Below are 7,934 nucleotides of genomic sequence, written 5' to 3'. Positions count from 1 at the left end.
ATTCTTCGTCCATCGAGGGCTCGCTCTGCTGTATTACACGTATATATGCTTAATCAACATGGTTCCTGATGTCGCGTCCTACGTGATTTGGGTTGCTCGCTTGCGAACTGGGCAATGCCATTTGCGGGATGCCTCTGAAAGCTGTCTTGGTGCTCTTGTCAGACACGAGTATGTGATGCAAATGAGGCGTATTCGAATTCTCTCCTCATACATGCAATTGAATTTCAGCTATGTGCCTCTTGATTAGATTTTTGTGGGAGTGAAAATCAATCATGCTCCTATAATCATCGCCTATGTCTTGATGCAATCCACGGCAAGGAATCTCGTCTACCAGTTGTACATCGTTCTTTGCTCATAAGTATATGAGATGTACCATCTGCTGCAGAACGGACATAGCACGCTGTCTTGTAAATAACATCATGTATTAGACCGCCCTTGATACTCCGTCTGAGATTTCCGTAGCATGACCAGATAGCCAATATTGACATGGGCTGAGCCCAGAGCCTCCTCCAAATGGCAAAGGTCGCCGCGCGCCTCAGTGCCGGTACTTGGAGCATACTGAGCACAAGACCCAAGTCACTATGCCATGTCTAACCTCAGTCAAGTATTTCGTTGCATTGGATGATTCTTGAAAGCCTGATGGCCCGGCTGCCTGGGCTCCTGCTATCCTCATCCTCAAACCCGCTGCTCTAGGGATGGCAGTTGGCTGTTCTCGCTTGAGAGTTCTCAACCATTTGCTTGACACATCCTAAAGACAACATCTCGGGAAGACAACAACAATTCAATTGTCAAGTGACCATGGACAACCAATGTATCGACTGCGACTGCGAAAGCTCATGCTGTACCCACCATACTACGCAAAGAGTTTCAAAAACCGAGTTTGGCCGGCCAACTGAAAGGGCAGTTCTCCTAGATGGCAATCCGGGGACATGTGCACTGCAGGCCTGGCAATACTTAGCTGATCTACTTCACGGGGTGCCTGACATTGAAGAGACTCCCTCTTGAGCTCTAATTTTTCTCCTTCAAAGTCAGGTTATATTACCGGATCTGTGAAGTTCTGATTTCTTGGAGAGCATCGCGTACCCTGGGAGTCTTCCGCCAGGTTCGTCAATCTGCATATGCCTTTGGGGGTAGCGATGGATCTTCCAGATTCTTTACCTGCTATACTGATTGGCACTGGAACTCGCAACTGATGGCGAAATTTTAGGGAAAGTATCAATATGCTTTCCGACAAGCGCAGTCTCGTCTGCATCCACATCGAACAAACCATGGTCTGGATCATTTGTAGACGTACAATGCTCCGGAAAATGGACTTCCTTTCCTGCAATTTCTAGCCCACAAAACAAGCAGAGGAGAACCAGATCATGTCGTCGACTTTGGTTTGACAGACGTTGACCAGTTGCCTTGCCAACCACTCGTACTTCTCATCATCAGACCATGTCTGACAGGTTGTTCTGTCGCCAGTAGAAGCCATTTGTGACTCCGAAACTCCGACATGGCTCCATCCTACACAGCAACCTGCCGACCAACCCTTCAGCCATGAATTAAGCTTGGCTCTCCCGTAGTTGCCGCTTCACGAGGGCAGGGTCCAGGCCCATCCTCCACAGCTCGTCTTGGCGAGAAGGATTCCGCCCACCCCGACCCCTGAAGCTGCAGCCGCACGGAGATCAATCGCGACCAGGCATCAGCATTTGCGCCGTGAGGATTGGCCGTGAGGCTCACCCCGGGACACAGAGGCATAGGCAGCGAGATAGGATCCAATGAGCACCAAATACGCTTGACATGTTCCTCGCTGGCGTCTCGGGCTTGCGGGCTTGCGGTCGAAACAGGGTTTGCCGACTTTCAACATACGTTCCTGAGAGAGAGCGTTCTTGTCTTCATCGCCAACATGCTTCATTGGGAACAAATCCTTCCGGACTCTCGGAGATTCTCCGCCATACAAGTCCAACATGACGCTGCCACTACCAATCCGCTTCTCATCGCAATCATCCATCCTCTTTGATAGAAACCAATCCTCACAGCAAGTCAAGCCGCCACTTCAGATTCTGTGTATTCTCTCCCTCTCTCTCTCCACCAACGTCCAAAATGCAATCCTTCGGCGACACGACCAAGGCCTCGTCCAGCAAGCAAGCGGCGGCGCCATGGCCCTCCACCACGCCAGTCGACCCCGACCACGACCCGGACCACGACACCGCCCCCGAAACGGCACCGCCCCAGTTCCGCCGCCGCCGCCTCACCCCCTGGAGCCCAGCCTGGCACTGGACCAAGCTCACGCTCCGCTGCGCCGCAACCATGACCGCCGCCGCCGGCATCCCCATCGCCGCCGCGACGCACGGCGAAGGCACGCGCGCGCCCCTGCGCTTCGGGCTGCCGGCGCACGTCGCGGCGCTGGCGTACGACCTGGCCGAGTGGGCCGTGGTGCAGCGCCACTTCCGGGCGCGGCGCGGCATGCGGCCCGCCGTCACGGCCGGCGCCGAGGCCTCCCTCGTCGTGCTGCACGCCGTCCTGCTGGCGCTGTACCTGTACATCATGCTCGGCGGGTACTGGGCGCCCAACTGGTTCGGCCGCGGGGGCTGGGGGTGGCCTGTTTTGTGCATGGGGATTGCCATGTAAGTGTGCTTCCTCGTTCCCTGTTGCGGTAGCAGCCGGTCGAAAATGCATGATGCAACTGTACTATTTTGAGGTTTTTCTGATTTTTTTGATTTTTTTTTTTTTTTTGGACGTACGGAAAGATTTGGACGTACGGAAAGCTGACCTTTCCAGCGTGGCGCGCATCGTCCTCGCGGGACGAGCCGCGAACGAGGTGTACCGGCTCAGAATGACGACGGCCAGCGGGGATGCGATTCGGTACTTCCACGATGCCGACACGAACGAACCGCCGGCGCGCGTTGTCGTTCCATCCTGGCACGGCGTCGATGCGGAGGCCGGCGGGATGGAGCCGCCATCGGGGTATCGGGATGCTGACGAGCAGGGGAGCACGGACAAGGTGTTTCTGCCGAGTCCCTCTCGCGAGTAGCTGTCGAGGACGGCATCCATCTGGGGTTGAAGCATGATGAGGAATGACGGCGGCAGGTGGACGCGGGTGATATCATGGGCAGATTGATCATGGGCAGAGAATGAGGCTGAGCCCGGGTCTCAGAGGATCAAATCTCTGAAGATTTCTTGGCAAAACTACTGGCAGATCTAACAGAAATGCATGCTCAAACGTACACAACTACCCTATCTGACGTGTGCATGGTATCAGACGAATCAAACGCAATCATCGTGATGCATGGCTCATGGCCACCAGGTCTCACAGCGTCTGCAGATAAGAGAAAGCATATCGGGAGACACAACAACGTCACACTGCTCGTCCGGCCTCTGGGCTTCCAACACTGGTAGCACATCCTCCAAGCCATCAACGAATGACATGACATCCACGCACGACCTCTCACTGACCTGCTCGAGGTTCTGCAAGGCCAAGTGTCAGACACGCCGCATCCCTCACACAAACGGATGGCGCCGGCCGAACCCCCGCCTACCGTCGGCTCAGCCGGCGCCGATACGACCCCGCGCCCGCACGAGCATGAGGGGGAAACGCCGCCGGCGCACCCGTGACAGGCGGCCCTGCTAGCTGCTCCCTGTGCCCTTACCACTCTCTGCAGCATGTTGGCTGATTCTTTCATCCGGGTCATCCAACTAATTACCTAACAAGCGGCGACCGGCCTGGCGTCTTGGTGCCGACTCTTGGCCTGTCGCGCGCCAGAGACACGACATGGCCCCTCGATCCAATGACGTAAAAGTACATGGCACGGCGCGGCTCCAGAGCGGCCTGCTGACCTGCCCTGGTGAGACGTCAAAAAACACAAAAAACCCCAGGGAGAGGGAGGGGGCGTGGTCGCAGAGGAAGCGGAAGCGAGACGGGCTCTGTCGAAACCTGGGGTGCAAGGGACCACCCGCCAGAGAAACAAGCACTGACACAACGCATAACTGGCACGAGGATAAGGCAGGTCAATGTTGAGGGGGGTGGTGGGGTCGTCTCTCGCCATTCTCGCCAGTCTTGAGCTGGAGGGCGTGGCGTAGGGCGTGGAAAATGGGGAACAGGAGAAGACGACGAAAGGAAGAAAGGAAATGGAACCTGGGGGGTTTCGTTCATTGACTCGTCTGGCGCTTATAATAAGCCCCATTTACCCCAGACTTCGCTTGGCTCGCTCGCTCGCCCGCCCACCTCCGTCTCATTCGCGCCTAAAAGGGTTCCATCACCAGAAAGCCGAGAGCCTCAGCACTCAGCCTCATCATCACCCAAAGTGACCACTTCAACCCCCCAACCGCCCATCGTCTTACAAGAAAAAGCAGTATTGAAACAACATGGGTTCTCACGCAGAGGCCCCCGAGCTGGCCCTCGCCATTCCCACGCCGGACGAGCGCACGGCGACGTGGACGGCCACGCACCCCCACTGGGGCGCCGCCCTCGACCTAGACGTCTACCACCGCCGCGAGCACTTCCTGACGACGGTGCCGCAGTCGCGCAACGGCGGCATCACGCACTGGATCCTCACAGACCCCTCGGCCGCCCCCGGCGCCCGCCCCGTGCTCTCATCCTGCGAGTCCATCCGCAAGCGCTGCCTCGTCGCGAGCCCCGACGGCACCGTCCGCGAGGGCGTCACCCACGGTATCACCTCCGTCTTCACCGAGCCCCGCTACCGCGGCCACGGCTACGCCTCCAAGATGATGAAGCTGCTGGGCCCCCACCTCGCCACCTGGCAGGGCCGCGCCCTCGGCCCACCGGACTCCTTTCTCGCCCTCGGCCGCCTCCGGCCGCGGGCTGCGTCGGAGCCCTCAACGCGAGGTCGCCTTCTCCATCCTCTTCTCCGACATTGGCAAGACCTTTTACGCCAAGAGCGGCTGGCCCGCCTACGAGTCGGCCCACCTGTCCTTCCCGCCAGCCGCGTCGGCTTCTCCAGACACCGAGACGAAGCCGTCGCCGTCCGCCAACCTGACCCACATTGGCTACCACGAGCTCGCCGTGCTCTGCTCCCTCGACGAGCAGCTGCTGCGCGCGCAGCTGGCGCGTCCCACCTCCGACAGCCGCACGCGCGTCGCCCTGATCCCGGACCTCGACGCCACGCTCTGGCACCTGATGCGCGAGGACTTTATGACGACGCACATCTTCGGCAAGACGCCGACCATCCGCGGCGCCGTCTTCGGCGCGCCGGGGAACCGCGTCTGGGCCGTCTGGACGCGCGGCTACTACGGCGGCCTCAAGAAGCCCGAGGGCAACACGTTCCACATTCTGCGCGTCTCCATCGAGGACGAGGACGCGGCCGATGAGGCGTACCTCGCCGAGGCCATGAGCGCCATCATCGGGCTCGCGCGGGAAGAGGCCGCTGCGTGGAAGGTGAACAATGTCGAGCTGTGGAACCCGACGGCGAAGCTGCGGGCTGCCATTGACAGGGCGGGGTTGCCACATGAGTTTGTCGACAGGCAGGACACGAGCATCGCGTGTCTCATGTGGTATGGTCATGGCGAGGTTGATTGGGTTGCCAACGAGAAGTTTGGTTGGTGTTAGTGCGTTTGCCGTTGGTTTGGGGCGTAAAGGAGGATAGCTTGCAGTAGATGGCAACATCGCGACATCTAGAAATCAGTAGGAAACAGCTGAAGCATGCATGAGTGTCGCGTGCACACATACAGATGAGCGGGGGAGTTTTCGCAACGGCAACAGGCTGGGAAATAAGAGAGAGAGAGGAGAGAAAGAAGCAATGAGCAGGCATACCAAGGTATCATTGCGAAGTCGGTCCGTCTATGAATCAGCTCTAGGTGTTCCTACACGTGCACCCCATTTCCATCCTCGTAGCGTTCTCGTCTCGGTTCGTCATCTCGTCTTTGTGAGCCCTCGGACCGCAGCGGCGCGCTCTCCTCCTTTAGTGGCCGTGGCCGTCGTCCTCCTCGCCGCGCTGCTCGGGATCCAGCTTGATGAGCGTGTCGATGCGCATAATGCTGATGCACGCCTCAACGGCACTCTTGAGCTGCCTCGTCTTGCTGATCGTCGGCTCCAGCACGCCGGCCTTGATCTCGTCAATGACCTTACCGCGGGTCAGGTCGAGGCCGTAGTTCTTGTAGGCCTTCTTCCGCGCCACCGACTTCTCGTCCTCGTTGCCCTCGCCCTCCTGGATGCGCTGTGAGAGCGCGTGCCTCGAACGCAGTTGTGCCACGAGCTCCGACGCATCCTTGGCGGCGTTGACCGCCAGCGTCTTGGGAATCACAAGCAGCGACTGTGCAAACTCGCCGATCGCCAGCTGCTCACGCGAACCTACTGTGCCGGCAAACTCCTCGAGGTAAATGTGAAGCGCCGTCTCCACAGCACCACCGCCGGGCACAATCGTGCCGCTCTCCAGTGTCCTCTTGACGGCGCACAGAGAGTCGTGCACAGAGCGCTCCATCTCGTCGAGCGAGAAATCGTTGGGACCGCGCAGAATGATGGATGCCGAGGACAGCGACTTGGTACCCTTGACGAGGATGCACTCATCGTCGGAAATGCGCTCCTGAACAACCTCCTCGGCGTGGCCGAGGTATGCGGGGTCGAACTTCTCGTCGCCGTTGAGATCGGAGAGAGTGCTGAGAAGGGTGGCACCGGTCGCCTTGGCGATACGTCGCAGGTCCTCCTTCTTACACCGCCTCACACCCATGGCGCCACGTTCGACAAACATCTTCAGCACGAGGTCGTCGATACCCTTGGTAGTCAGAATGACATTGGCGCCGGCCTTCAGAATCATCTCCACCCTGTCGATAACCATGCCAGCCTCACGCGCGCGGATTTGCTCGAGCTGCTGGGGGTCGTCGACGGTGATCTGGACGCCGAGCTTCATGCGCTCCTTCTGGAGGTTCATGTCGAGAACGGCAATCTTAGCATCTTGTATTCTGGTGGGCATGGCCTGGGAGGCGACTGTGCAGTTGAGGGCGTAGCCCTTGATGAGGACCGACTCGAGAACACCCTTGCCGTGGGCCTTGAGGATGTTGACGGCCTTGACGGGGTACTTGCTCTCGTTGCGGTTGTTGGTCGTCTTGACGGACTGCATGGCGTCAACGACCATGTTGGCGAAGAAGTCGGAATCGGCGCCGATGATCTTGCTGGACATGGACGTCTTGGCGATGTTGATGAGGGAGTCGCGGCCGATGTTCTCCACCTTGGTGCTAATGTTCTCGTTCATGTACTTGACAGCCTCACGCAGGGCGAGCCTGTAACCAGTAATAATGGTGGTCGGGTGAATCTTGTTGTTCATGAGCTCGTTGCCCCTCCGCAGCAGCTCAGACGCGATGAGCACGACCGACGTGGTTCCATCGCCGACCTCCTTGTCTTGTTGTTGCGCCAGGTCGACGAGGATCTTGCCGGCAGGGTGCTCGACGTCGAGGAGGCTGAGAATAGTCGCGCCGTCGTTGGTGACGGTGACGTCCTGGAAGAACGGGTCAGCTCAGCTCAAGGTCCAGGGGAGGGGGGTGGGTCAGCAGCGAGCCAGGGGAAGGCATACACCAATGTCGTCGACCATCATCTTGTCGAGGCCGCTGGGGCCGAAGGAGCTCTTGACGACATTCGCAATGGCCTGGGTCGCGAGGACTGAAAGGAGAATCGTCAGCAAAAAGAAAAAGAGAGAGGCACCATGCAGATGCAAGTTGCGAGCCTACCGTTCTGGTCTCTGATATCACTGCCAGAGATCTTCTGGCCGCCGAGGAACAGGGTACCGCTCCCGGACTGCTCGAACATGGACGCCATCGTTCAAGGTGTGCAGGAAATCCGATAATGGGTGATGAAAGGGGCTGCCGACGTCGGTTGTCGTGGGGAAGCAAGCTCGGATTTTCGTGATGCCCGGTGCTATGCTGAAAGGGGGGGGGAGGTGGTGGGATCTCCTGGTCAAGTCGATTCCTCTCCTCTTGTGCTGGACGGCGATGGAAGCTCCTGG

General features: G+C 58.6%; 4 protein-coding genes across 4 annotated transcripts; 2 read left to right on the top strand and 2 right to left on the bottom strand.

Annotated features, from left to right (window-relative positions):
* Positions 1 to 2,085: 2,085 nt before the first annotated feature.
* On the top strand, positions 2,086 to 3,016 carry VDAG_00794 (uncharacterized protein; the record flags this gene model as incomplete). Its single annotated transcript, XM_009652171.1, has 2 exons — positions 2,086 to 2,609; positions 2,764 to 3,016. 2 exons carry the CDS (start codon positions 2,086 to 2,088, stop codon positions 3,014 to 3,016), a joined length of 777 nt encoding a protein of 258 aa, XP_009650466.1.
* Positions 3,017 to 3,682: 666 nt separating this feature from the next.
* Positions 3,683 to 4,058, bottom strand: VDAG_00793 (uncharacterized protein). The gene has a single exon (XM_009652170.1). The coding sequence runs from the start codon at positions 4,026 to 4,028 to the stop codon at positions 3,687 to 3,689; it is 342 nt and encodes a 113-aa protein (XP_009650465.1). The 5' UTR covers positions 4,029 to 4,058; the 3' UTR covers positions 3,683 to 3,686.
* Positions 4,059 to 4,347: 289 nt separating this feature from the next.
* VDAG_00792 (lysine acetyltransferase) lies at positions 4,348 to 5,548 on the top strand (the record flags this gene model as incomplete). The annotated part of the gene is made up of 2 exons (XM_009652169.1): positions 4,348 to 4,965; positions 5,000 to 5,548. 2 exons carry the CDS (start codon positions 4,348 to 4,350, stop codon positions 5,546 to 5,548), a joined length of 1,167 nt encoding a protein of 388 aa, XP_009650464.1.
* Positions 5,549 to 5,900: 352 nt separating this feature from the next.
* VDAG_00791 (T-complex protein 1 subunit alpha) lies at positions 5,901 to 7,832 on the bottom strand (the record flags this gene model as incomplete). The annotated part of the gene is made up of 3 exons (XM_009652168.1): positions 7,660 to 7,832; positions 7,506 to 7,591; positions 5,901 to 7,430 (listed from the first exon to the last, which is right to left on the bottom strand). The coding sequence occupies exons 1-3, from the start codon at positions 7,745 to 7,747 to the stop codon at positions 5,901 to 5,903; spliced, it is 1,704 nt and encodes a 567-aa protein (XP_009650463.1). The 5' UTR covers positions 7,748 to 7,832.
* Between the last annotated feature and the right edge of the window lie 102 nt (positions 7,833 to 7,934).

The sequence above is a fragment of the Verticillium dahliae genome, genomic scaffold, assembly GCF_000150675.1.
Source record: "Verticillium dahliae VdLs.17 supercont1.1 genomic scaffold, whole genome shotgun sequence".
In the NCBI taxonomy this organism is placed as follows: Eukaryota; Fungi; Ascomycota; class Sordariomycetes; order Glomerellales; family Plectosphaerellaceae; genus Verticillium; species Verticillium dahliae.
This window is presented reverse-complemented; position numbering and strand designations above follow the sequence as displayed.

Bases quoted from the DNA above. Each gene is read 5' to 3' on its own strand.
- VDAG_00793 (XM_009652170.1), bottom strand. From the start codon at position 4,028: ATGGCGAGAGACGACCCCACCACCCCCCTCAACATTGACCTGCCTTAT.